Below are 27,269 nucleotides of genomic sequence, written 5' to 3'. Positions count from 1 at the left end.
CAGTTTTCAAATTTCTCCGACGTAGTGTTGACGAGGCCTAAGCTCCTTATGAATGAAACAACATGAGAAACCTTACAACACAGGAAAAGTTTATTTCACTCGTGGCTTTTCATTATAGTGAGGACGGGTCACTATTTACTTCGCAACGATGGCCCACGCTTTAAAACTACGCGAAAGTTTTGGTACGGCTTGGATAGAAGTGCCACCTGTGCCAATTTTCGACCGTACTCAGTAACAATTTTATCCGGAGAGCTGTACAAAAACTTCCGCGTAGTGCAAATGGGCCTTAATTTGTTGCGATGGACATTTACTTCTTTCAAACCGAAAGAACTCGTTAAGTCTAAAAGTAACTTGAGGCCACATTCACACTACACCGGAGAAATTTAAAAACGCAGCTTTATTTCTACGTACGGTCAGGCCTACCGTCCGCACTGACCCATCACGAAAACGGAGCTTTTCGAAAACGCTCTTTAAACCGGAGGAGTTAGAAAACGTTAGCTTTGCGTTTTTAATAGTGTGAAAACATTTTGAAAGCGGAGCTTTACGAAAACAATGACATCGCGATAATCAAGGGATTTCCCTGACCGTGTTTTCCTCAAACACAAATCCAAAATGACCGCTGATTGTTGTGTTTCAAATTTCTCCGGGGTAATGCCGACAAAAAACATTTGATGCGTTTTCAGAGAGAAGACGCCGTTTTCAAATTTCTCCGGCATAGTGTGGACGGGCCCTGAGAGAGATTACCTTAGAAATAAGATCAATATGAGTGATTAACTATCTCTCGCCTCATCCACAAAAAAATCGTCCATTTTGAAAATTTGAAAGCTTTATTGAAAACATTGTTATATGACAAGGGCCACGAAATATTTTTTTGAAATGCAAACACCTAACTAGTTAAACTATTTAAAGTATTTTTAAGCCTCTTCCTGATTACTTAAAGGGACTACGTCACAGTTTGGGCATCCTGAAAAGTTCAGCCCAATTAAATTTTTCAAACTTGTCGTTTGTAACCCGTATTAATCGTCTCCATCCTCCACCATCCTTGTTCCTTTATGGTTTGTTATTATCTCATTGGTGTTTTTCTATCTTAGTAAACCACTATTTTCAGGGTTTCTTCAATTTTAAGGTTAGTTTTTACATGCTCACAATGCCGTGACTGAGCGCCTTGAAGGTTACGGAAACATAATTTGTTTTCAAGAAGCTAAAGATATTTTTGAACTTATTCAGAAACAGTTTGTTTTCGAAGCATGGGTTTCCCCGTTTTCGCGAACCCAAAAAATAGTTTTGAAAACGATGCATACATGTTTCCATGAAATTGTTTTATTGTTTGCGGTGGCCTTCATATTCTTTTAACGTATTTTTCGCCCGACCATTATCTTGTCTGGGAAACACCATATCTTCCTCAAGATGCAAGGCAGACAAAATTGGTAAAAACACTGTCAACTGGTGTTCAAGCCTTGGTGTTAATAAAACAAACAGTCATCCGTTGTAATGATCTAAATCTCCATTACCACCTTTCTGTCCATAACAAGAGGAGGTGAAGGGTGAGGGAGTTATTCCCCTCTATAGACCTTATTCTCAAGGTAATCCGTCTTAAGTTACTTTTAGAACACTGCCAGTCTAAGAAATCCCAGGCAGGTCTAAAAATAGCCAATCCTGTTATGCGAACTTTGCTCACGTGGACAGCCCAAACGGTCGTACACGTATTTTCTAATGTTCCACGAAAACATCCACGCAACGCGCGTGGTAACTAACATCACCCGCGAGGCAACTGGATACCATGTCTAAAAATAACTTGAGAGGGAATACCATGGAAACAAGACCTATATGAGGGATTAAGTGTGTAACCCTTAATTAATTCTCTCTAGCTCTAGACCCTATTCATAAATGGTCGCCAATTAAAAATTCTTTTGGCAGCCATTTGTGAATAGGGTCTATATTACTACCTTTTCGTCTTCTGAGGTATAGGAAGTGTTCGTCAATTTATTTAGCAAAGAAGTTCTCATCTGATGGTCGAGTCTCTTTGTTCGGCATATAAATAGGTTCAACATCACTAGGTTTTTGATTACAATACGGAGACGCAGAGCAGCCAATATATATCACGTGATTTCCCTTAACCCACATTCGCCACAGACTTTTGTGGAATCCGCGAGCGTCCAAGTCCCAGATTCTGAAACATCTGGCCACATTCGTCCACGTGAGATAGTCGTGCGCGTTGTCCATCCTGATGTAGAACAGGTAAATCTTGTTTTGGGTGTCAGGGATGAAGTTTTTGGGATTTGTGCACGGTGTTATTGAATGATCAAGAAGTTCCGCTTGACTGGAAGGAAGGAGGGAAGGAACAAAATAGTAGTGTTAGATACAAATGATGAGTTTTGAAAGATTCAACCTGTAGGAGTTTATTCTAAGTCAAGAAGCATGCATTGTTAGCGGTGCAAGGGAAAGAACTTAAAAGACGGGGGAATTATCGGTTAACTTTTTTAAATGACGAACTAGGTGAAACGGGAAAGGTTGTTTGAGTTATAGTCTGAACTAAGAACAAGTTGCCAAGTATAAGTTTCAAACGAACTCCTAAATTTAAGCAGATCGCCTTTAATAAGCGTGGCTCGAATTCACTTTCATCCGTAAGAGGTATTAACTTTTCCTGTAAAATTGTTCCAACTGTTTTTACACCCAAAAGTTCCATGGGTATTAGAGTACCTTTAACTGCTGTTATGTTTTAACAGGGTCCTGAAGGGAGGGGAACGCGGGGGGTGGGGGAGGGGGGTTACAAATACCATTTCCCACTACAAATGTTGCCTAAAAACCCATTTCCAAGCCTAATTTGATGCAAATCCCAGTTTCTTTCCCGTGTTTTTGTTTGTGGTTCGCAGTCCCAGTGACCCAAATCCCATTTTCCCGGTGAAAGAATTGGAAAATCCCAGAACCATTTTACCCCTTCGGGGCCTTCGCCTGCGCGCTCGTACATGTCTGCTGTTACAGATGAAATAGTACACGTCTGCACACAGGAGTGTCAGCGGTAAAAAACTACAAATTTCAACCTTTACGGAGATCACCCCTGTCACTTTTATGTGAGAGTCTTCCCGGGGATATTCACCTCAATAGCCGATTAATCTCCTGCTCATAGTTGTCCTTGTACATGAGGTCAGCGTCTATTTTGACGTTAGGTACTGTGTTTATGGCATGTCTCTTGAAATAAGCGTCGTTCATCGCCGGGCCCACGTTCAGGCCTTTGGCCCCAAAATGATAGGTGCGCGAGATGTCCGGTATAATGCACTCACGGCCCTTCCTTTGGTTAGGCATTCTCATCCACATGTCCCAGTCCCAGAAGACATCGGGGGCAGGCCACTTTGCCTCGAGTTCGCCTTTGTATAATTTACGACTTAAAACCCTTAAAAAAATAAAGCGATTTGCCTTAGACATCATTTCGACTGTTCAAGGAGAGATTTCCTGTTTACTTCTATAGAATATCGACTAACAAGTGAGTTAAAAAAAAAAAAAAACTCATATCCTTTATATATGTACAGGAAACAGTTCTTTTCAAACACAATATTTGGTGGCATTAGAGTGAGGCCGCGTCCACACTACGCCAAAGGAATTTGAAAACAAGGGTTTGATTTTGAAAACCCATCAAATGTCCTCTGTCCACACTACGGCGGAGAAATTAAAAAAGCAGCAATCAACGGTCACAAATGGATTTCGGGCACGGGAATATCAAGATTATCGTATTAAATGTCGTCGTTTTCGAAAAGCTCCGTTTTCAAAATGTTTTCCGTCCACACTAAAACGCCGTTTTTCCGTTTTCGTGACAGATTAGTGTGGACAGTAGGCCTAGCCGTAGAGCCTAACCGCAAAGCTGCGGCGTATTATGGACAGGGCATGAAATTAAGAAACCTAAACAAACTACTGTGACTGTTTCTTGTGTAATATAATTGTTGATGTATCCGTACTTACCAACCTAGACCTGGCATTGTTTCAATCCTGTAAGTCATGGCTGGATCATGGACAGTGTAGTCATAGCCCTACATCAGAAACAACAAACACAAGCTATTGTTTTTTATTTTTCAGACCATATCCTCCTATTCGGTCTGTCTTGTGAATGGCGGAGAAATTTAAGAAGGCCGATGTATTCCTTTTCAGTGAGTGCGAAGATATGTTTTGGGTATGACTTTTGAGAATAGGATATCAAATTGGGTATTTTGGTCCCCCGATATTTTAAGCCACGGTGGTTTATGAAATGTGAGGGGCTGAAAATTTGTCGGCTTCCCCAGCTCTATTAGAGCAAGAAAGGGGTCCGCTTTTACTCTGTATTCCACCATTTTTTTTAGTAAGAATGCTTTCATTTTCAGTTCACAACCCCTTCACAAGCAACTCTGAATTTTCAACAGATTAATAGGGTAGTTTAATTTTCTAAAGATTGAGGGATTGACGCATTTTAGTTTTTTTTCTTAATGAATGGGCATTTGGGGATACGTGCTCTAAATAACAGTTTCATTTGAAGCTGGTTTCTTGGACCACCGCCATCTCTTGCCTTCCTTCGTCCCCGGAATCCCTCGTCCCCGGAATCTCAGTTTCTTTTTCTTATAAATGTTGAACAGAACGGAGTGGTTGCAACATGTTAAAACGAGTAGCACTGGGTAAGAGAAAGGAAGCTCTGCATTACCACTGTCCTCGTTCTCGTTCCCAGGGTCACCTGTCTCTCTTGGTCGATGGGGTCTCAGCACGAGTGGCCATTTCCTCGTGCTAAGGCCCCACCGTCTAACAGGGACAGGTGACACTGGGGACGAGAATCATAGTGTCTTCAACAACAACAGAACTACATGTTAATGTAAGCGCATTAGCGCTACAAACCTGATCATTCCAAGCCGATATACAGTAAACACTTTCATCGTTTTCCAAGACTGGTAGAAGCTGGTTGAAGTAAGTGAGGATATCAACAGAAACTTCAAGATCTTCCTCAATGATTGCCACGTATTTGGCTTGAGGGAACGCGTCAAAAGATGTTGTTAGTGACCTCTTGTAGTGCTAGAATTTGAAAAACAAAACAATGGGTCATTTTGCAGTTGGGTGTTCAGTTACCTGGCCTATGAATGTAAGCGAGGCTGGAGGTGACCTTGTTTTGATACAAACCTCTATTTGAATGCCAACTAGTTAGTATTAGAGCAACTTGACTTACGCGACAAAAGCAGTGAGGTTTGTATGGCGAAACAAGGCCACCTCCGGCCTCGCTGCCATCCAAAGGCCAGGTCACTGAGTAGACGACTGCAAAATGGTCCATTGTGAGATTTCAGTCTCAGAACCCCACGAACGTAACTTTTAATTGTTTGCTATCAACTTGAAATTGATAAAGTTTAAGTAGCCTCGAGAATGAAAGATAACCCGTGAATGTTTATTATGTCGAAGTATACAGACAACAAATGGTAAAACTAAAAGTTACACCCAAAGAGGCAAACATTTCACCAATTACTAAGTTTCACAATTTCTTTAAATGTTTGTAGTCAATTTGTGTTCAGCAAGATGCTTTCTCTGCGCAAAAATCGTATGTTAATGACAAAAATGGAAACAATGACGTCAGCAAAGCTTTACCTGGCAGATCCTTGAATTCTTTTTACTAACGCCCTCATGTTCAAAAACTCTGAGGCCAAACATTCGGGCAACTGAGGCGGGTTCATCAAAGAATCCATCAATAAACACTGTTACCATGTCAGGATTCAGACCCTGGACTCTACGCAGTGACTTGAGCATTCTGAATAAGTACTGTGGGCGATTTCCAGCCATGATTAACACAGGAAGATCAATGCGGCTGCCATCTTCGAGAGCAGGAGGGTCGAAATCGATCGACTCTGGATCCTCGCCTAAGAAAACACAAGAGGTTTCTGCTTCAAAACAATTATTGTTTTCTAAATCCCTTGACAAATTAACGTGAAAAAAAAAAAAAAAAAAAAAGCGGCAATATATAGGTCCGCAATGCAAATGACAGTGGCGCTTGAGGGAATACATTTTACCGCAAATATCCCTATAGTAGATGTGTTGTAATGGAAACACAAAATATCGCAATTTTGTTTTTAATTTGTTCTGAAAATCTCTGAACAACATTCAGCTGATTTAGGAAACTTACTATAGACTTTTACGCTCGGGGTTACAGAATATCTTCACTACCAGAACGGTCTTTAGGGGTCTTTCATTGGGCAAATATTCCTCGAGGCACCTTTAAATTGTCCGATTTATGATAATCAATCTAAGAATAGTGTAAGTATTTGAGAATGCTCCGAAAGTTGTAGCCCATCGTTGTGCAAGCAGTTGCCTAGCAACTTCGAGACGAAACTGAGATATCGGAGTGAGCTCGGAAACAGAAGTACTGACTGTTTTCCCAGCTGTAATGCGAATTCGTCAGTCCTAGAAGAGTTTCTGAGAGTTTGAATTGTCACCTCGTTTTACCGAAGCCTCTTTTGCACTTTCATACTACTTTCGTGTACCTTCGCGACCCTCGTCGAGTTTGAAGCTGCTCAAATGTTCATAAAAGCGGACACAAGTAGAGGGTTGTCCAATACCGGGTCCAAAGTAAGTTGAGTCGTCTAACTTTGTAGTCGACTCGACTTACCGGAAGCTAGGTCGTGAAGAACAAATTGTACGTAGTCGTCTATTGTTGTATATTGTAGCAGCGTAGACTACTTACCGGAAGTTTAAGGAGTAATTGGTGGTATAAAGAGGCACGACTCGGCACGACTCGACACGACTCGACACGACTAGACACGACTCGGAGACACGACTCGACACGACTCGTGTTAGATTAGAGCTCGAGTTGAAGAAAACTAGCTCCGCTTATCTCAAACCGTTGATAATCTATCAAGCTTAAGCAAAGGAAATGACCATTTGGATATCCGACCTTTAATAGCATTCGAAAATTTTACGATTGTATTCCTTCGTTTTCTACTTAGTTGAAGTTTCGATTGAGAAGATATTTCAAGCTCTCGAGACAGTCTTTTGCCGCATTTCCAAACACCTCGAATTTCGTCAAAGATATACTCCATAATTTTCACTCTCGTCACATTGTTTGAAAATGTGTTAAACATGGTCTCTTGTGTTTAATACACAACATGCAGTTCCCATCTTTCAGTTCTCAATGGTCTCTCGGTCGGTTCATCCCGTCTTTAAGACATTTTTTTTTATAATTTACCTGAACTTTTATTGAATACTCACAGTGACAGACACGTCCATATCCTTCGATTCTCTCGCAGAATTCTCTTCTTCGCATATTACTGTCGTTATTATCCCAGCCGCATTCACTAGCCACACCCTGTTCTCGTTTCAAAGACGTTCTAATCATAACCTCTTTTGCCCAGTTGTCAAAATCGGGAGCTTTCTGATGACTCTCAGCGAAGACGTTTTTCTCTTTGCTATTTCGCTGAAATATAAAAGCCCACATATCTCGCCAGCCGAGATCTCTTATGAAGCCACTTCCCAACTTCTCAATGTACTTGCGAACTTCGCTTTCCAAGCTGTTGGCTGCTTCATCCTGTTGTTGGAAGAAAAATTAATGTTTGTAAATCGCAAAACTATGATTGGGGGATTAATTGAGAGCTATCGGCTCATTGTGTTACAGTGGCCAGAAAGAACGAAACTTTTTCGCTACATTTTTCCGTTGCCTTTTTCTTCTTGGACATTTTACAGCCTGACAGGGGTAGTTTTCGCTGACACGTGTGATTTTTTTAAAGCCTTTTTGTAAGTTTAATTTTTGAAAAAAAATTGATTATGGGAGCTATGCCAAGGTGTATTACCATGAGCGAAGTTTACCTCGAATCGAGAGAAACCTGTTCAATAAGATAAAAAAAAAAACATTAAACTGAGAGGTGTTTATAAAACAAAAAAGAACAAAGATAACATAAGATGGATTGCTAATGTAGATTTATAATGATAGCCTGGAAAAATTACGGCTATATTTTTCAACATGCGCCATTCTTAACAAGTCTCCTTATATTAAAATCTTTTTCAATTTCTTGTGATGAGTTTGAAAAATTCCTTACCTTTACCGCCAGGCAAACGATTCTTCCGTCTTGTAGAATCTCGATAAATTTGACAATTTCCTCGCCTTCCTCTTTCGACGCGTACGTATCAAACGCTCTGGCTGCCATGAGAGCGCCAGTTTTCTGGTTTAAAACAAATGCAGCAATTCCACGCATTCGCTCTAGGTTCATTTCTGATACCTTGCAAACGAGAAGAGTATGTTAGTCAAAATGTCAAGAAACTAAAACAGAAACTTCGTTTAAATAGCTATACATTCTCAAGAACCATTGTTGTTCTATGGTTAAAACTTGCCATTAGGAAACCAAAGCACAGCCGGTTTAATTTTAGGCCACGGACGGCACATGCAGAAATTTTATATTCTTGTTCTTGGCGTGCATTCACTCCCGATATTGAGTTGAAAAGTGTCTTTAGCGGTTTTACCATTTGAAAAAGACTTTTATAGCTTGAAATTTTTTGTTAAAAATCTATAATATGCGCGAAAGGAAAAAGAATACATTTCACTTACGTATGGCCTCTGTGACTCACTGTCGGGGAGTTTTTAACTCTCTAATCTTATTTAGATCTTATTAACCTTAAATCGCTTAATTAACCTTGTTAATTGCTTTTCTCGGTCTGAACTGTATAAAGATGGGTTTCCTCGTTTTCGTCGTCCATTTATGGTCTGCTTGCTTTACACTTGGGCCGTAAATTGATGAAAAAGGAAGTACCGTGTATGTCTTATATCGCATGCAGACAACGAACACCATTAAGAAAATTACTCACCACTTCACCATTAACAATTACCGACGCCTTTTCCTTGCTGGAGTAAACCTGTATATCTATATCACCTACAACAACAAAGCGCAATTAAATACGCCTCTTATATTAATTCTCATTTAAGCTTTTGGCTGGCGCTACAAGAGTTCTAGTTTTGTTTTTAGTCATTCTAATAGAGCTGGTCTGGCGGGCCTAAAGACCTAATTTGTTTTGCTAAGAACTGGAGCTGACCATGGATAGCAAAGAGTTCATAAATGAAACAAAAGTAATTCTTGTGATTAATTGATGATAGTGTATAAGGTGCAGCAAAGTTACCAGGGGCTCATATTAGGTTTCATTGATATTTCGATAAAGAGTGTCAAGAAGAAATCTACCAGAAGTTCGAGTAACAAATGTACAAAAACTTATGTATGACAAACGTCTTTGCGACTGTTTTAAATATATTCTCAAAACAAAATTTTTAAATCCATATAAAACACTTGAAAGTACTGGTGAAATGAAACTGATGATAAATTTTACCTGTGTTTGCACAATTCTCTGGGCTTTGAAACTTATTTTCAAAGTTTCAGAGTTTCCATGGGTTTTTGGCGCTATTTCGGGCAACTATTTATATCTTCAGCTTTTAGAAAATTCAAAAAGGACGTAATATAATTAAAATTATTCTGGTACAGGGTTTTTGTCCTCTAAAAACTGAAGTTGCTTGATTTGCTATTGGTCCATCATTTTCAAGTCTTTCCCAGGCCAACTCGGACCAAGAGTGTCGCATAGTTCTGGACAATTTTTGATCACTAGGTGATCTGAATAACTTAGTAGCCATAGATCTCTTATAGCGACAATTCCGCTCGTTCTGTTCTCCATTTTGTTACGAAAACCTTATGTCCAGCATGAAATTAAACTAACGAAAACATCGTTGTATTTCAATGTGGCTGCTTTTGTATAAATTATTTTACGATTAAATATACTTTATTGTTAGGTTTACTGATTAACAGCAATATCCTACACCTTATATTGAAGTAAACACTAGCAAAAAGCTCTCAATTTCTCCTCAGTAAACTTTAAGGCTATCATAGTTGTTCTTCTACATATTTTAAGCATCGGCAAAATATACATATCTTCGCGTGAAGTTCCTTTCCGGGTAAGTAGCTTGTTAATTTAATTCAGCCTGACTTATTGTCTTTATTGTGGAATAAACCTGTATTCTTTTGCGAAGGGAAACTGATAGCTAAGGGTTTCTCATATAAAACTGAAACCACATAAATATTGTAATCCTTTTTTACCCCTAGAATGTGGATGTTAAGTGTCGATTCCGAGTTCCTTCTTCCTTCAATCAATGTGGTTTCTTATTACGGCTCTCGTGTTCGGGCATCGCTAGTTTTGCCTCTAAAGCGACCTTACTCAGTATAGCTTTAACGTTTTGTGGTTTAAAAAATCACCGTAGTTTGTCCAGTCAATGTTTCTTTTTATCCAGCCCATGATAAAAACAAAACCAGTTTTCTCACGGACTTCTCCAAACTTATTTTGGCAACTGTTCAATGGAAATACAATATTAATTCATCTGACGGTTAAATAAAACCATGACCGTTTACTTTAGCGTTTTACTTCGATTTAGTTTTTAAACTTCTACTGCCTCCACAAAAAGACAAACGTTCATTTAGTTGAACTGAGAGTGGGTTTAACTGATTTAAAATAAGACTAAAGAACCGAGTCCAACGCTCCAGTACTTGATAATTAATTTACAAATGTTCAGTTCAAACACGTATTAATCAAGAAGTAAATGATACATACCGCCTTCTACAGAACTTGCAGTTGTTTCGAAAGCTTTGCTCGGCACAATCCTGTTACTTTCTTCTTTCTCGAACGGCCAGCTCCTTCTAGCTGCTTCAGTTTGAGCCGTGTTCCAGTTTTCAACGATGAATAGGATGTTTGCTACGGACATTACAAGGACCACGGCAGCCAGGAATATTCGTATAGCTTTAACTACCATGATTTAGCTAAAAATACACTCGAAGATGTCTACACATGTACATATCTCGAAAACGTCTTCACTTGGGTTTTGTTTCCTTTTTTTCCCATTAGTTCAAAGGCAAATACACATCAGAATATCAGGACATCTTACTTGCTATGTAGTGTTATATAAGGGTGACACGAATTTCCGTGAAACAATAGCATTTTTCCCCATGAATTCATTACACTTGTCGGTATCTTTAGAAACCGCTTGCTTTACACGTCAAATTTAATCACCGCGTTGTTATAAGAGAATTTGAATAAAATATCCATTTATTAGGACAGCATTGATCTAAAGCTCTAGCAGAAAACAGCTAGAATTTACTTACGGAATTACTTAAACATCGAATTCCCCATACCTTAATCTGTGTAGTTACAAATACTTTCTTACCCCTTTTAATAAGGCCGTGTCTCACAAGGACTAGGAACTACGATTTTATCGTTTTTCACCATCACAAGAACTAAACAGATAAATAAATAAAAAAATCTGGGATAAAAGGAAAAGAAAAGGAGGAAAATTCGGCAAATATATGATCCGTTTGAGCAATCAAGACATCAGCTGAAGTCAAAGCTGGAGAGAACTTTTGTTTGCAAACCCAAAGGTCAAAAACGCCAGGAGCCATAATCGTCGTCAGGATGGTGCAATGTGTTCTAAATAATAGCAAAATTGTCCCATATCTAGCTACGAAGCCAGGGTACTATAGCAGAATGTAGAAATGAACGACAACAGTTTATAACTGAGAGTCTCAATGAGGTATAGCCCCAGTCAGTAAACAGCTAAAGAAAACCCATTTAGTCAGTAAACTGTTAGAAAAAAGAAACTTAGTCAGTAAACAGCAAAAAATTAGGTTAGTCAGTTAATTTGTATGATTTTAGGACTTTTATGAGCTGTAGATAATCTAGTTTTGCAAAGTAATTAATGATTGAAATATAGTCAGTTTTTGGATTTTGAAAATGATACAATTTTGTTCGCTGTATTGCGCAATTGCCATTCACCTGACCTCAGGCCATTGACGTCATTTGTCACGTCAAGTCGCAAGAGCGTGGGAAAACGAGTCTGCAATGTCCTTCGGGCGGTCAGCGGCTAGGGACCAGTCGTGACCCTATAACTCAGATCACGCTGCGGCCAAAACGGTGTGGCGGTTGGGGAAGTTTTTCTTTTCGAGTGACCATCATTTGTGAAAAATAACATAACGTTGCTCCACTAAACGTTTTCTGGCCGGAAAAATTGTTTTCCTATTTGTGCATTCGTTTGGATTCCGCCGCTGTGTAGACGAATGACGTCAATGGCCGCTGTCAGGCGACGACATTTTCCAGATTCAACTTTCGTTAGCAGATGGTAATTTCGAGTTATTTCCTTTTTCTGCGTATTTTTCATCTTCCTTTCTCTTTTAATTCTACGTCCTTCTACTCAGGAAGGTCTTCGAATGCCTAGCAAGGTTTAAAGTGACGTTTACCACGTTATCCACGGCCGTATTGGCAAAAGAGAAGTGTTTCGCCGAAGTAGCAGGATAACGGTAAACACGGTAACTTTGAACGCTTTGTATAAGGTCAATATACTTTGGCCGAAATATGTTTTTCCAGAAACGTGATGTGTATCCCTCCGATGTCTGATTCATCACTGTGACTGCTTTCAAAAGCGTTCAACTTTTGAGAAATAATTATTTTAAAAACAGCTCCAACGCTCCATCTAATTTAGTATGCAATATTTGAAACTTTATTTTTTTGTCGCTTCGGCAGTTTTTTTCTGTTTATCAAATGATATTGCATTAAAAGGCCTTTTTCTTCAACACTGTGTAGTTTTCTCATTATTTTGCGTTGCGATAGTAATTTCCGAACAGTTTTTAGCGGGGCCTTATTTTCGGCCTGATTTTGCTGCTATCAGACGGAAAAAGTTTGCGGCTCGATATATTTGGTCAGGAGCCATAATCGGGGACGGAGACCGTAAGCGCGCGCCATTTCTAGTATTGGGGTTGTCCCCATGATATGGGACAATAATTCTATTTTTAGAACAAATTGCGCCATCGCCTGAGGCACACGCGCGTACATGCTGCGAGGATTTTTGCGGATGTCTCGCGGGGGAAATGGCGTCCGAAATTCCCGAAATTTTGTCATGTTTTTGGCGCACAACTCAACGCGTTTAGGTCTGTTGGAATTTTGCTTAAGTATTTTCGTCGTAAGCTGCTCCAGTTTGAGTGAAGTAAGGCAGTATCGAATTTAGGTATGTTCCGCTTGAAGCTTAGATATGATATCGCTGACCAAGTTGTGTTCCGACGGATGCTTCTTTTACATGAGCTGTACATTACTCCACTCTAAGTTTCACATATGTTGAAGATTAACAGCTCTTCGAAACCACAGCAAAAAACTAGTTGTATGTTTGGATATAGCAGCGTTTCAGGACTTCAAAGTTTCCCTCCTCTTGCCACAGGCTTGCGAGGATTTCGCCAGAGTCTATCTCGACCGAAAAGTAAAACAAAAAAAAGTAATTGCAAGTTTGAGTTTCGCCTGAATTGTAAGCAACGCTTCATGTTTTATCAAGGCCCAATAAGCGACAATAAAGTTTATGTCTGTAGATGCATGCTGCTCAGTTTTGTTTGTGTAAAAATAATTGTCTGTTGTCGATGAATAAGAGCGCCCGCCGATGCGTGTTTTGTACAGTCAGTAAAACATGACAAATTGGACTCCCCACTTTTGTGAAAACGTACATCGAACTCATATAATATCTCTAGTTTTTAAATATGTTTAAGGTTGATAAATGTTTGAGAACATATTAAGCTTAGCTGAAAATATGTGAATACAGCAGAAATAATCAGCAAAATTACGACGACGCTTTCTTTAATCAACTCGAATAACGATTTTGATTTTTTTTGGTTGAGTTATCAATTTTCCTTGTTTTTTTTATTTTCGCCGCGTAAAATTTCACTATGTCAAAGAAACACACATGATATTAGTGGCCTTTTGGCGTTCGTGAAAACTGTTGCAGCATCTCGGCACAAAAGACCACGAAATAAATCTTTGTCAAGGTTTGTTGACAATTGAAAACAACGACTCGGACTTGAAAGAGCGCGCGCTGCATTATGCAAATGAGCTACTGAATGTACGCGTCAGACTTTCCTTTCAAAAACTTTTGCAAACTCGCCAAACAAACAGAAACCATAAGAAACTATCAAAAACAGGGTTTGGTTATGATTAAGCATTTTTTGGGAAACTCACAAATCAACTCGATACCAGAGTAAAGAGTTTTCTTACATAACTTTTCTTCACAGAACAAACGAAAAACTGACGCGTACAACTAGCGCGAGCAGATATTATTCATTCACAGCGCGAAAAAAAAAAAAAAAAACTCACCTTTTCCATTAGCTCAGAGCATAAAACTACATATAAGAGTCCTGGTTCTTATTCCCTGCCTTATTCCCTGCCATCGCTGTGAAAAATCTGCAAGAGAATCTCGCAGCTCTCACCATTTGATCACTCAACGTGACAACATCCGCGCGAGAGCCCCCAACACGTGCGCGGATCCGCGCGGATATATGACGTCAGGATGGCGCAATTTCTTCTAAAAATAGAAAAATTGTCCCATATCATAGGTGCGCGCGGATCCCAAGACTTACGGTCTCCGTCCCCGATTATGGCTCCTGATTTGGTTTAAAACGAAACTGAAACAAAAGAAATTCATTTTTAAATAGTATTCGGTAACCTCTACTTGGGAGATAAACATCGGCCGATTTTATTGTTTAGCCGGAAATCATCGGTCGTTTCTTAGGCGCACGGCCTCTTAAGTGACGTCAACATTTGCTTCAATATCTGTTCAAAACTTTGTTGAACTAAATGTTGACAGCGTTTAGACAGGACGTTCGACAAGCTATTGGGTCCTTCGAGTAATCATACGGTCTTGCAGTTAGTCAAACTTCGCAACTCATCCCGAAACGAAATTCTTGACCGAAAACGTTCAATTACTTGTGAACTCCTGTAAAAAGTAATGACTGCACCAATGGCTGCCATGTTTTATCTGTAATGTCTGCAAATGTAAACCGCAGGTAGAGCGCAGGCTCGGATCATGTCACGAAATAAACAAGTAATGCAATCTCCAACAGGACACGCGAAAGACGAAAAATGATGGTAACAGAGGGTCTCCAGAAGTGTTAAACGAAGTCAAAGTTAACTGAAATTTAGTTTTTAACTCAAAAATGTCGTTATTCATCCTAGAAAATCTGCACCCTTTAGGCGTTACGTACTGCATACGCTAAAAAGCAATCTTTCTTTATACGTTAGTCAGTTAATATTTTGACGTTTGTACGGTTACGATACCAAGAAAACCATCATTATACGCTAAACAGTTAACCCCATTGAGACCCTCATAACTTGGGCGCAAGCACGACATTCAATGCACGCTGGGAAACAGGCTAGCTAAAGCACGCGATCTGAATCGAATTAATTAGTACTTAAATTATGTACGTTTGCGCTTGATATAGCTTTTACGAACCAGTAGTTTAGCAGCTGAAAGCTGTTCGGTTCTTGGAAATTGATGTTATGACAGCTACATGACAACCAACAGGCTATCACGAGTTGCCTGGGGTCCGTTTCTGGAAAGCTCCGGAAGTTTTCGGGCCAGTAAAGCCATAGCAAAATCTCGAACCTCACGATTACAGAGCTGTTTTTATTCACATATTCTTAATATGGAGAGGTTCCTTTCATACAAAAAGTTTCAGGCGTATACACTTCTCCGCGTTTAGATACAGATGGACTAAAAATGGCTTTACGGGCCCGAAAAGTTTCCGGGGCTTTCGAGAAACGGACCCCAGGTTGCAAAACATTTCCTGGAAAGATCATTTTCCTAGAAATTTTAAAGGGGATGTCATAAAGAGAGCAAGATTTCGCAAACAACCATATTTTAAATAATTGTATTCCTCCTCACAAAGACCACAAGACGTAAAGAACAGAACAAATTGTTTCTAACTTCATTCAGTAACCAGCGAACAAAACGTTTTGATGTCTAATGGGCTGTTCATAAACAAGGAGATTGCTTGAGGTGTTTGAATGACCGCCACAAAAACAGGCAAAAACTGAAAACCGCGAGCTAAATTTCTTGATTTCCCGCAACCGCGTGATAATCTCTTAACCGGAAACCGCCAGATAAATTAAATGTGAATGTACCCGCAAACCGGCTCTCAAAATTGGCTTAAAGATCCTTAAACCACCTAGATGAATTTCAGTTAACTGCATCTGAGATAATAAAATATATCGAAAATGAGATTTTACGGCACTTAGTGCCACATTGCTCCGTCCATTTCTTTGACACTTACAGTTATGAATATGGCTTTAACTGCTTTTCCAACTGCCAGAAAGTGCATTACCTGCAGAACTCAAGGATATCAAGTTCTGATGTATACTCTTGATACATCAGTCCTTTTTAGTGCGAAGTCCGTAAAACGAAGGACTATTGAGGTTAGAATATTGGGAAATATACTCCAAGTAAGCGAAATGCTAGTTCCTGGTCGAACACGTGCCCTTCAGATGTCGATATTTACGTCAGCTGGACACAATATGACCACACGCTAAAAGAACGTAACAGAAATCTGTTAAACTTTTCATTGTTAACTCCGTTAACTTCGTGTAGGGGTAACTGAGGGTGCATATGAACTCCCTTGCAGGGTAGATGAGGCTAGTGGCCCTTTGAAAATACTAAGAAATCGCCTCTTTTCCACTTTCCAGAGATTTCTTTGGTACCTATTGTGTTTTTGCCCTGGGATGGAGTAGAAAGTTATTTTCGGATATCAGCATCCAAAACAAACACAGCGTCGTTTGTCGTGGTTTTCTTCTAGACGGCAAAATTCTGTACTTAGAACCAAAACACACCTTTAAAGAGTTCGGAATGGTAAGGAAAAAGCATCAAGAAGACTCGACCATAAGAGTACGAACTGGGGGGGGGGGGGGGGGGGCGAGGGGGAAATTAAGTAATATTTCGGGCAAAACGCTAATGATTGGGGCAATGAGACTTGTTAGTTACTTTTTGTAGAATTTTTTTCTTTTAACAAGTTTTAGATTTTACTCGGATTGAGACTGTTGGTAGAGTATGATTGATTGATTATGTAAGCTTTGAATATAACTATCTTTGGAATTATAGCAGTTTCATTAGATGTGGGAATTGTAAACATTTTTGTTCTTCATGCAATTTGAGTGCATTTGCATCCCGACTTCAACACTCTCGCATTCGGGCATTGCGTAATTTTTTCTGGCAAGAAAGTCAACGCCCCCCCCAAGTCTGAAGGTGCCCGTACGCCTATGGACTCGACTGATAATTAAGAGGGCGATATCCTTCGGGATGCAAGAAGGTCGGAATCAAATTAAAGGACTTCCTGAATACATGTAAAACAAAACCGCGCAAAGGAACCTGCGAGCTGTTCAGTTCTTGGAAAATGAACACTTTTCATTTGTTCACTGCTGTTATGACAGCTACATGGCAACCAACAGGCTACCACGAATTGCCAATTTACAAAGCATTTCCTGGAGAGATCATTTTTCCTAGAAATTTCGAAGACGAATTCGCAGAAACTCGCCCACGTTTCCTTTCCTAGAAAACTAAAATAAGGCTATGAAATCCCACGTTGCGAAAATGAAGATCGTTATTTCTCGCTCGAGGTTGCAGTTTGTGGCAAAGAGGACACTCAAAACATGATTTCCTTATTCATCCTTTCTGGTTTCGCTCATTTCTGAAACAGTACAGTAACTGTTGCTTCATTTCCTAGACTCCATACTCTCGGCACTTCAATCTGTTGTTCTTACAAGAAGCAAAGCTCTTGGAGATGAAAAGGACAATGTAAGAATTATGAAAATAAAACTCAGACGTGAGGAGGAATGCCATGGTCTTCAACTTTATTTTGCGTCGCTGCATATTTGTTCTACTTGCTATTGGTTGTGTTGGTTTACCAGTGCGTGAAACCTCGGCTGACGATGATGGTAAAATTTCATTCAACGCCATGGTTTATGAGATGGGTAATCGATTAAAAATATGATAAATTCGTGTCTAAACTGAAAATTAACACTTAAGTTTAGCCGGTCCACGCGATGTTTTTTTCTTTAGCAAGAGCAGTTTGCTCGACGGCATTAAGGCTGACTGTATGTTATAAACAAACAAATTGGATTTTCAGTTACTCATCATGAAATCCGAAAACATTTTAAATTATAACCACAAACGGTGACTTAAAGGAACGAAGACTTCTAATCGAATAATTTTTTTTGGACCGTGTGACTTATTTCGATCCACCATTATAAAGTAAACTGCGATTAAAGATCTGAGATGTTAAGATGAACTTGATAGCACTCCCACATACACAGCTGCCATCTTATCTGGCAATAACAATTTTTTTAGGATGGAGAAGTAAGTCAGTGGACATCTAATATTATTCGCTTGGGATTTGTAGTTTTAAAATGTTTGTTTTTGCTTTTCTCGTGTTTGTAACTGCCAATCAACACCTAGTCTTGTTTTTCGACCTTTTCAGGGAAACGCTGACCTAAAGCACAAGAATCGAAACATTTTAATAAACTTTAATTATGCTTGCGCATAATATAACTTTTATGAACATTAATTTTAATGCCAGCGGTTTACAGTGCAACTACTCAAACCGGGCCATTTGGAAAAGAGTCAACCAAGCAGAACGTTACTTGAGAACAAAGGATAACAATAGTTTTCTCAAATAAACCAATAACATTGCAGAATACGAACAATTGAAAACCTAACAAAGTGCGAAGTGCTGTGAACCTCTCAGGAAACTTTGCCATTTGTTGATTGGTTAGTTTCGATCCTAAATTTTTTACTCTCTTCAACGGTGTTGTTTTAGTTGTCGAAAAATGAGTTTTTAGGCTAAAGGTTTCGAGCGAGATTTGTGATTATGACATTTCGCCGTCAAGGACTGAATCTCTAGGAGTGTATATAACGCAGAGGTGGTGACAGCACTTATGTATTCATGCCAAACAGACCGTTATTACTTGGCGACACGAGAAAGCGACCAGTGCATTGTTCTCAATTTACGTTTTGATTGGTTAGTTTTCTTCTAGGTAGCCAGACGCGAGTAGGCGCACTGTAACAGCTGAAAGCTGTTCAGTTCTTGGAAAGTGAACACTTTTCATGTGTTAATTGTGGTTATGACAGCTACATGGCAACCACAAAGCATTTCCTGGAAAGATCATTTTTCCTAGAAATTTCGAAGACGATTTCGGAGAAACTCGACCACGTTTGGTTTCCTAGAAAACCAAAATAAAGCTTTAAAATCTACGTTGGGAAAGAGCGTTATTTCTCGCTCCCAGGTTGCAGTTTGTGGTCAAAAAGGACAAATTAAAACTCAAAGTGTCATGATGTCCTTGTTCATCTTGTCTGATTTCGCTCATTTCTGAAACAGTACTGCCTAAACTCCACATTCTCATCACTTCAATCTGTTGTTCTTACAAGAAGCAAGGATTCTTTGATTCCTCTTGGAGATCAAAAGGACAATGTAAGAATTATGAAAAGAAAACTCTTACGTGAGGAATTCCTTCAACACCACGGCTTATGACATGGGCAATCGATTAAAAATATGATAAATTCGTGTCTAAAAATTAACGCTTTAGTTTTTCGATGCGATGTTTTCTTGTTTAGCAAGAGCAGTTTGCTCGAGGACATCTAGGTTGACTGTATGTCATAAACAAACAAATTGGATTTTTAGCTGCTCATCATAAAATCCAAAAACACTTAAAATTGTCGTCACAAACGATGACTTGAACAGATTTAAAATGAACACCTACCCAGGTTTGCCCCACAAAGAAAGGAAGACTACGGATCGAATTATCTTTTTGGACAGTGCAACTTATTTCGGTCCATTATTATAAAGCGTGATAAAAGATCTGAGATGTTAAGATGAACTTGACAGTCGATAACTCTCACATACGCAGCTGCCATCTTATTTGACAATAACAAATTGTTTTTAGAGTCGAGAAACGGAATAAAATTTTGTGACAATTTTGATCGTATGCATAACAATCAAATCTGTGGACATCTAATATTACTCTATTAGGATTTGTAGTATTAAAATTAAATGTCTTTTTTGTTTTTCGTTGACTATCTCGTGTTTGTAACTGCCAATCAACTCCTAGCCTTGTTTTTCGACCTTTTCCGCGAAACATTTCACATTCTTAGAATCCAGTGGAGACATCCTGCCATGCGTGAATTGTCGGGGAGGGGGGGGGGGGGTGGTCATTCGCAGGGGAGTACTCCTTATGTCATTCAAAAACGCTGTCAGTCTTTTCTACCTGAACAACCTTCAATAATCATGTGAGTTCTCTTCAAACATAAATCCAAAACGACCGCTTATTGTTGCGTGTAGACGGGAAACATTTGATGCGATTTCAGAACGAAACCTTCGTTTTCAAATTCCCCGTGTGGACGGGGCCAGAGTTCTTTGCTGTATGTCTTTGTTCGCTTTTTTGGCCTTGACCGTGTACAAACACGAAGAAGAACTAGCCAATGGAAACCAAGCATAGTTTATGAGCGCGAAACAAAAGATTTTGCATGGTCGCGCTCCTTCAAACATAAATCTTGGAACACGTAGTTTTTCACAGTTTGCTCCTTTGAAATCTGCCGTGCTTCATAACCATGCTCCTCTGTGAACTATGATGAGAATTAGGAAAATAATCGATTGGATGACACTGTTTGAATTTAGCAGAAAATACTCGGAAAAATATGGAAAAAAGATAAGTCATGCTGTGCTCTAGGTAGTCTGTAAGAATTTAGCACAACCTTTTTCAGTGAAAATTATTATTGAACCATTTCAGTCTTTCTCAGGTTCGTTTTAGATTTCTCATCATCCTTTGGCGTTTTATTATAAAGGGTGATTTTGTACATAACAACAAAAGGAATTAAACAACATATCGAATTTTTTTAAGGCTGTTATTTGTTGTGAATTTTGTCAGGCTTATACGAGGTAGACTGGGTTTGATTCTCCGTTCCGTTGCCTGCCTAGCAAGGAGTTCGTGACGATTTCTCGGAAACTCAGAACCTTGGATCAAGTTATTGTCTCTACTCACTTTTTTTTTTCTAGGAAAAACGAATTCATCATTTCCTATTCAACATCTCATGCTTGATTTGAGCCCATGGTTTCGATGGTAATTTCTGTTTTTATTTGGCGAAGAACTACCTACCAAATGGACGAAACCTCTAGAAAGACATGAGATTGGAAACGTTTTTCACTCTCTTTGTTCAGTTTGTGTACGTGCTGCAGGGTGTGTTTCCGGTGTTTCGAAATCGCTCGCTTAGAAACTGTGATGTAAAACACGTTTTATATTTACGTGTCTTTATTCTGGATTTTCGCCTGGAGAAAGGGAGGGCAGAAAATCCAAGACAAAAAATTCAAGAAGTATTACAATTTTTAAATAACGCTGTACTAATACAAGGGAAAATTAATGTAGGGGAGACTAGCTCTTTACTGTCGCAACGCGATAAGCACCATTTAATGCAATAAGCAATTCATGGCAATTTTTAACATCAGGATTTTTCGGGGAACAACCTTAAACTAACAAATTTAATCCTATTCTAAGTTCAAGCAGTCATTTATACCTCTTAGATTCGTTGCAGTTTCTTTGAAAACTGAGCGAATTGAAATCAAAATAATTATCGACACAAAAAGCTGATGCAATTTTTTTCGTGTTCCTGTGCAGCCGGCCGTGGACGTCTAATTGACGTCGTCGCGATTTTCGGTTCTCCATGACAATCTGTGAAAATTTAAGGAGCTAGAGCTGTTCTCTCTAAAAGTAAGCCCCCAAAATGAGCTACTGTTGTTTAGTTTGAACGTTTAACTCTGCAGATTTGATATCAAGTGCCTTTGCCTTTCCTAGAAATGTTCTGTAATATGCAATATGCTTGCAGGGCAATTGTCACTTCCGGTTTTCCTTGAAACAGCTTACCTCCAGGAAGAAGCATTTCCCGGAAAACGTTCGATAGTTCTGATATAAATACGATTACGACATGGTATCAACGAAGCAAAGTTGGCAGGTTTTGAGAAAGAAACAACTCGCGATAATTTTCAAGCGATTAGCTAAAAGACAGCCATGCATAAAAAAAAATACGAGGTACAAACGATGGCGTGCTAACTAGTGGAGAACTGACTTCCATTCTACAGTGTACGAATCGATGTGTGCTGTTATTAACACAACAGTTTCGAGTTTAGACGCGACTATCAAAAAGTTGGAGAAAAGTGGATTTTATTGGGGCGCAATCAGTGCCTTAAAAGCGAAAGCTTTACTGCGAGACCAGCCTACTGGAAAATTTCTCGTCCGCGATAGTTCGGACGCGAGACATTTATTCACGATAACCTTGGTAACCGCGACCGGGATCACAAACGTTCGAATTGTTCTGTGCGAAGGACTTTACTCTCTGGATAAAAAAGACACTTACACGACAAAAAGGAACAGCGAGGAACTCCAGCATCGTTCTACTCCCAGATTTGACTGTGTGGTGAAAATGGTATTCTACTATATGCTCGTTACAAGAAAGCTCTTACAAGGGGATCCTTCGGAAACTTTGGAGAACACACGAACGGCGAAATTTCTCTTGTGGAGTCCACTTTATAAGGAAGTTTCAAGTTTACAGCACTTGTGCCGTAAAGCTTTGAACAACCAACTCCTCGCCAAAGGAATCAAAGATTTACCAGCTGTTCCAAACACAGTAAAGCTGTATTTATCACAATACCCATACCCAATTTAAAATAACGCAAATTTTACATCGTTATACGTGTTTCAAATGTCTAAATTTAACACCGTAGTTCTTGACCCTTCGCGAAAAACGAAGAAAGAGTTATAGGAAAGAATGTTCTGAGTGGCTTGTGTGAAGTATCGAGCGGCTTGTGTGAATTAATTTTGTTTATGATCTTTCATGAATAAATTACTGATTATAATAATAATTTTCCAGTGTATATAAGACAAAATCGTTCATTTTGTAAAAAGGTAACATCACATAGTCTGTGTGTTGTGTTCTAGGAATAGACAGGCTAGAATTAATGAAAAATCTCTCAAAGGCAACAATATTTTGAGCAGTAAAAATATGTATTTTATTCCAACTGTGTAGATATAATTTATATAAAAAGTTTTCCAGTAAGGTATACATATAAAACCAAGGACTGGCTGTTTCAATCGTTTCTTTCCATCGACGAAGAATTCAATTGGACTTCCGTCTCTTCTTGTTACAAGCTGTTTCGGTTTCACTTCCCTAAATTGGAATTTTATGCTTTGTTTTCGTCTCAGCTGAGTACTGACCCCGCAGCTTCCTAGAAAATGCCACCTGCTACCGGTTTCGTTTCTGTTCAAGCACACAAAAAAGTAATTATAGTTCGTAGAAATCTGCCTTGAAACGATGTGTTACTTACAAGAAACTTGGTGTAACAACTCAATGTAATTGTAAATAAAGATTAAGATGTAGAAGTATGCAGCCTACGTTTACAGAGAAAGGCCTTTACTGCACGAACTTGTTTTGACTGTTTTGGCAGAGTTGTAAGATGGTGTAAACTTAATTAATTGTTCATAAACAAAGGCCTGGGAAAGCTTCGCATGCCCAGACAAAACGGCAAGCTAAAACAAAGAAGAGGAAGTATCAGATAAGATATGACGAGCACTGTAGCTGCACTGAAGAACCAATCAACATGTTCAATGTACATAGAATTATGATTAGCATTCTACCCTTAACCAAATACGTAGGTCAGGTCTTGACGTAAAGGCCTGACAGAAAAAAAAGGGGGATCCTGTCGGCCTCTTTAATTGGAATTCGTCGATATTAGAAAATCGACAGGACGTTTATTACATTTTTCCTCCTTTGCGCAGAGAAAGCATATCATCACGCTAGACACGAATTGACTACAAACATTTGAACAGCTTGTGAAACTTAATAATTGGTGAAATTTTTTACTTTTTGGGTGTTAAATTGGCTTTCAAAAACTGGGAAATTTCTGGTTGGTAAAAGCACTAATGAACTCATACATTCTTTGTAAAATTTTAAGTTTTAAAACTCGCGTCGCTCAAAAAGTACTCAATACATCGAACTCAAATTCCTTGGGGTCGTGCTGTGCCCTTTCAATCTTCAGAACTAATATTTTTGTGGCTCTATCAGAAACTTTATCGCTTATGCTAATAATCGAGGCAAATACTGTAAACAAAGATAATTCTATACTCTTCGATGTCAAGTTATTTAGTTCGCAATCAGTCTTCATGTTGTTCGGTCAGACTTGCGTCAAAATATGAACTACTACCCTTTATAGAATCTTATTTCTAAAACAATAGAAGTAGACAGAAGATAGCATGTAAGCAGACTAAGCAGTAGTAAGCAACGATCGTGCGAATTTTGATGCTAGCTTATCTAGGAGCTCATTGAACTGAGATAAGCTCATTGTTTTGGACCCGTCACCTGATCATATCAGTTTTCTCAAGAGACTGTGATCTAAGAGAACACATTCCTGTGCCCCATGACAATATTTTCAATCTATTTTAAGCTTCGTGTCAAGCCGTGAAAGTTATTTATAGTCTTGGTCCCATGATTGCGCAGCCAAAATTGAACTGAAAATCAATCGGGTTAAGAGAAAAGATGATCAGTTTGTTTTGCACTACATACCATATAAAAGTCATTTTCAAAGCGCTGGACAGGAAAATTATCTTCTACGTGCTCTTCGAAGTTAACTTCGAAAATAGAAGTCGTGTCACTCCCTGGAGACTTCTATTTTAACCCGCTCGAAAGTCGTTTCTCGAAAAGTTCTGAATAGATTGAAGCGAAAAACATCTCCTTCGAAAGGTTTTTCAAAGCGCAGGACAGCTGAAATATTTGTTTGCCGTTTGTTAAAAATTTGGCTTCGAAAGTGTTGTACATTGAATTAGAGTTTGCATGTCCAAGGCGAAAAAACTGGAACTACCGCGGAACTACCGAACCGTTTGGATCAAGAGAGGTCTCTTTGGAAAGCATTTTCTAAGCGCTGGACAGGAAAATTATCTTCGATGTGCTTATCCACAGTTTTCTTGAGACGCCATGGCTGCTGCATAGTAAAGTTGTTTCTTCAGAAAAGTTGCTTCGATTCTCGAAAAGTACTGAAAGGATTAAAGCGAAAAAGATCTCTTTGGAAAGCTCTTTCAAAGCGCCGGGCAGTTAGAATTTTTCCCTCCCCTTTTGTTACGAATTGCGCTTAAAAAATCCAGGTGCAAGCTTTTTGCATATTTAAGGTAGCTGGTAATAGTTTCCAGCTCTTTCTAACAGCAATGCTTTGACGTGTCTATATCAAGTGAATTACTGCAATAAGACCCAGTAAGGATATCACATAAACGTCCAGTTATTGGCGAACAAATTGTGGTCCCCTTTATGACATAATAGCTTACCATAGCGACAATACGATCTATTAAAAAATCCCTTAATTTTGCCACCTTCAATTTTTCGAAAATTCAAGGTGCCTCTAAACTCTAACAATAGAATTTTTTTTAACTTTGCAGAAAGTTGTAGCTTATCATGCTTATCACGATTCAATAATAAAAAAGGTTTCACCGAGCTTTTTTTGAATTACAAGCTCTTAAAGCTAAAGTTAAGGATGTTTTTAAGAGGCCGTAAAAAGATTGGGCATTTATTTGACACCATTATTGTAACAGTCCTTAAAATAAAGAGTGGTAGTATTGACCCGTCAAAGTAGGACTGCTAGAAAGAGCTAGAAATTGTTAAGAAAAGCAATGCCATCAGTTTACTTGCGTCCAGTACTCACAGAAACCGGGTGTCACTGTATTTAAAAATGATGTTAATTTTAAAAATGAAATAACACAGTCTTCAACACTGAATAAAGTTCTTTCCTCAATGACTTTGACAGGAAATTTACTACAGTCAAACCTGTATTAAGTGGACACCCTCTATTAAGCGGACAGCAGTGCAAGTCACATTTTCCTTTTTCCACATTCACTGTAAAAAATACCTGTATTCAACGGACACCTCTATTAAGCGGACGCGGACACCGTGCTTAAACTTGACTTTTATGGTCATTTCTATTGTCAGAAACCTGTATCCAACGGACACTGCAAAAAGAATGATGATTTTTCTGTCAACATTTTAGTAGATCGGTCATTTTTAAAAGTTTGCCAACAAACTGAGCTGCCACAGAAATGCAATATTTTGTTATTCGGTTTTGTTTTTAGAGAACTTTTGTTTTTGTTTGATTTGGACTTGCCATACTGTTTATGGAAATACGATATTTCAGAGTTATCGATCGTTCACGAGAATGCTATTTGTCTGTTTCAAGGTCTTTTAATACTGATCAATGTTGACATGACCCTTTTAAGACGAATTCTGAGGGAACCTGTTTTCAGCGGACATCCTGTATTAAGCGGACACCAGCAAGGGCCGCCTAATACAGGTTTGACTGTATATCATTGAACTCTGATTTCCAGATTACTCCAAGTTCCTAATTTTATACGTCAAAATCGTTATAATTTTGATTTTCTTTCAACAGGCACAAAAATATTAACCCACGTCATTTTTTATATATAGTTTCTTGATCTTAGCCTGTGATTCGGACCACATGACTACCTAAGCCTCAGCGTCGTCTGTAGGGCCAGCGATCTTTTTGGTCAGTACCAACTGGGAAGACCTAGGCAGTCTTGACCAGTCTTGAAGTCCTGATAATGATCTACTATTCCTGCTTTGTAAGATAGAAAACTGTCAAGAACATTCAAGCATTTTGTTACTGTACGTGTAAAGATATTGTGAAGACCTCTAAACTTCTAAGATCATGGTTCTTCTATTTTATACTCTATGTCAGTGCTATGTTGAAAGCATTTAAGTTTTGGATCTTCCTAGGCAATCTTCCAGCATTTAACTCCGCCTACCAGACAACCTTAAAAATTTTTACATCATTTTTACTCGTTTGGCTCGTTTACTTCTTTGTCATCCACTGCCGAGCTAAACGAACCACGAAATATATAGACCTAAGACCACGACAACAGCAACAACAACAACAAAACTTTATTTCTTTTTCAATAATTTACATGAGTTTTAGGTTAATGAGTTGCGTTACGTCTAGACTTTATTATTAAAACTAATTAAGTTAGAAACTTAAAAATAATGACAGATGAACCCGCAGGTAGTCTTGGCTAATCTAGGCGAGCCACAGCTAAGACTTAACGCATATATAGATTTTTCCTCGTTCTTTCATCCACTGCCGAACTAGACGAGCCAAACAAGCCACTAAAGTTATGCACCTTCAAAATGGTACCCTGTATTGCGTAGTTGCTCTTTTTTGGAAAAAGCAGTCAGTAATAAAACGTCTTACTTTTGAAATAAAGTTTCGAGATATGAAATGAAATGGTTCTTGTTGCTCGGCACTTTGTTTAGTTAGCTTTTCTGAATAAGATTTACTTTACAGTAATCTGCAGAAGCCGCCTTCTGCATGAAATTCAATTGCCCATCTATTATCAAAAGAAATAATGGGAATATCACTTCTTTGCAG

General features: G+C 38.8%; 2 protein-coding genes across 2 annotated transcripts; one reads left to right on the top strand and one right to left on the bottom strand.

Annotated features, from left to right (window-relative positions):
* Positions 1–72: 72 nt before the first annotated feature.
* On the bottom strand, positions 73–11,282 carry LOC110063528 (protein O-linked-mannose beta-1,2-N-acetylglucosaminyltransferase 1-like). Its single transcript, XM_089288112.1, has 9 exons — positions 10,567–11,282; positions 8,788–8,852; positions 8,025–8,204; positions 7,201–7,516; positions 5,587–5,855; positions 4,852–5,025; positions 3,955–4,022; positions 3,098–3,391; positions 73–2,320 (listed from the first exon to the last, which is right to left on the bottom strand). The coding sequence occupies exons 1-9, from the start codon at positions 10,763–10,765 to the stop codon at positions 1,984–1,986; spliced, it is 1,902 nt and encodes a 633-aa protein (XP_089144238.1). The 5' UTR covers positions 10,766–11,282; the 3' UTR covers positions 73–1,983.
* A 10,209-nt stretch (positions 11,283–21,491) lies between these two features.
* Positions 21,492–23,232, top strand: LOC110045303 (suppressor of cytokine signaling 3-like). The gene has a single exon (XM_089288111.1). The coding sequence runs from the start codon at positions 21,944–21,946 to the stop codon at positions 22,514–22,516; it is 573 nt and encodes a 190-aa protein (XP_089144237.1). The 5' UTR covers positions 21,492–21,943; the 3' UTR covers positions 22,517–23,232.
* Positions 23,233–27,269: the final 4,037 nt, after the last annotated feature.

The sequence above is a fragment of the Orbicella faveolata genome, unplaced genomic scaffold (genome assembly GCF_042242905.1).
Source record: "Orbicella faveolata isolate gen_17 unplaced genomic scaffold, um_ofav_v1 contig_15, whole genome shotgun sequence".
NCBI classification, from domain to species: domain Eukaryota; kingdom Metazoa; phylum Cnidaria; class Anthozoa; order Scleractinia; family Merulinidae; genus Orbicella; species Orbicella faveolata.
This window is presented reverse-complemented; position numbering and strand designations above follow the sequence as displayed.

Excerpts from the sequence above, each read along its gene's own strand:
- LOC110045303 (XM_089288111.1), top strand. The coding sequence starts at position 21,944 with ATGTGTGCTGTTATTAACACAACAGTTTCGAGTTTAGACGCGACTATC.
- LOC110063528 (XM_089288112.1), bottom strand. The coding sequence starts at position 10,765 with ATGGTAGTTAAAGCTATACGAATATTCCTGGCTGCCGTGGTCCTTGTA. Across the intron at positions 4,023-4,851 it reads TATCGGCTTGGAATGATCAG|GGCTATGACTACACTGTCCA; the intron begins GTTTGTAGCGCT and ends TTTCTGATGTAG. Across the intron at positions 2,321-3,097 it reads GAGATTAATCGGCTATTGAG|TCAAGCGGAACTTCTTGATC; the intron begins GTGAATATCCCC and ends CCTTCCTTCCAG.